Source organism: Manacus vitellinus, unplaced genomic scaffold, assembly GCF_001715985.3.
Source record: "Manacus vitellinus isolate BGI_N305 unplaced genomic scaffold, ASM171598v3 scaffold_87_pilon, whole genome shotgun sequence".
Classification (NCBI taxonomy): Eukaryota; Metazoa; Chordata; class Aves; order Passeriformes; family Pipridae; genus Manacus; species Manacus vitellinus.
Genome location: NW_021940854.1, coordinates 832,429 through 833,804, shown reverse-complemented (window position 1 = coordinate 833,804; position 1,376 = coordinate 832,429). Strand labels below are relative to the sequence as shown.

At 66.4% G+C, this 1,376-nt stretch overlaps 1 protein-coding gene across 1 annotated transcript in view; it reads left to right on the top strand.

The window, feature by feature from the left end:
- The window catches only part of ADGRA2 (adhesion G protein-coupled receptor A2), a 10,719-nt gene that overhangs the window by 5,314 nt on the left and 4,029 nt on the right, over positions 1-1,376 (top strand). The window contains 5 exon segments of the mRNA XM_029964989.1: positions 32-181; positions 314-475; positions 600-818; positions 889-1,090; positions 1,313-1,375. Of these exon segments, the coding sequence (XP_029820849.1) occupies positions 32-181; positions 314-475; positions 600-818; positions 889-1,090; positions 1,313-1,375 (796 nt within the window).

Below are 1,376 nucleotides of genomic sequence, written 5' to 3'. Positions count from 1 at the left end.
GTGACTTTGCCTCCACTGTGCTGCCCTGCAGATGCCCATCAACGCCTCCAACGCCCTGACCCTGGCGCACCAGCTCCGCGTCTACACGGCCGAGGCAGCCAACTTCTCGGACATGGTCGATGTCCTCTATGTGGCCCAGATGATAGAGAAGTTTATCGGCTACGTGGACCAGATCAAGCAGGTAACGAGTGGTGCAGCTGTCCCCTGCTTGCCCCAGCACTGCCCCGTGGTTTTGGGGTGGAAAAGCATGAACTGGGGTGTTTCCCCGGGGGACAGTGGCAGATCTTTGCAGAGCCACTCACTGTCCCTGCAGCTGACGGATGTGATCGTGGAGATGGCCAGCAACATCATGCTGGTGGACGACCACATCCTGTGGATGTCGCAGAAGGAGGAGAAGGCCTGCACCAGCATCGTCCGCTCCCTGGAGAGGATCGCAGCCCACACGCTGGGCAGCAACTCCCAGCACATGGCGGTGGTGAGGGGGGGCTGGAGAGGGAGGAGGAAAAATTGGGGGGCTGGTGTCAGGTCTCTGCCTGTGCCAGGGGTCTCTCTGGCCGTGCCAGGACTGATGACCCCCCCCACGGCGCTGTGCCCGGCAGAACTCCCGCAACATCGCCTTCGAGGCGTACGTGGTGAAGCCCGAGAGCTACGTGGGGCTGAGCTGTGTGGCGTTCCAGCGGCGGGACGGGGCTGCACCGGGACGTCCCCCCCCGGCCCGAGCGGGGGGCCGAGCCGGCCCGAGCCGAGCAGGCCTCAGGCTGCGCTGCACCCGGGGGCGCCCCAAAACGTCTCCCTGAACCAGCTTTTCCCACATCAAGGTACGGCTACGCCGGGGGCCGGGGGGGGCCGGGGGTCGGCCCCTGCTCACCGGCGACCCTGCGCCCGCAGAACAGCATCGCCCTGGCCTCCATCCAGCTGCCCCCCAGCCTGTTTGCCAGCCCGGTCTCAGCCACTCCAGGGACTGACTGCAAGCTCCAGCTGCTGGTCTTCCGCAACGGGAAACTCTTCTGCAGCACCGGGAACTCCTCCCGGCTGGCCGATGACGGCAAACGCCGCAGCGTGGCCACCCCGGTCATCTACGCAGGGACCTGTAAGGGCGGCGGTGGGGGGGGCTTGGGCTGCCCTGGGGGTGTTTTTCTTGGGGGATGGAGCTCCATGGGCTTCTTGGGGTGTTCCTGCAGCGCAGAGCCATCCCTGGGCTTCTCGTGGAGAGGTGGGATGTGGGGGGGGCATCCCCCATGTCCAGACCCCTTGGGGGTGCAGGTGGAGGGGTGTCACTTGTCCTGCTGACCGGGTTTCTCTGTTGCTGCAGACGGCTGCGGAGTGGGAAACCTGTCGGAGCCGGTGGCCGTGTCCCTGCGGCACCCCGGGGAGGG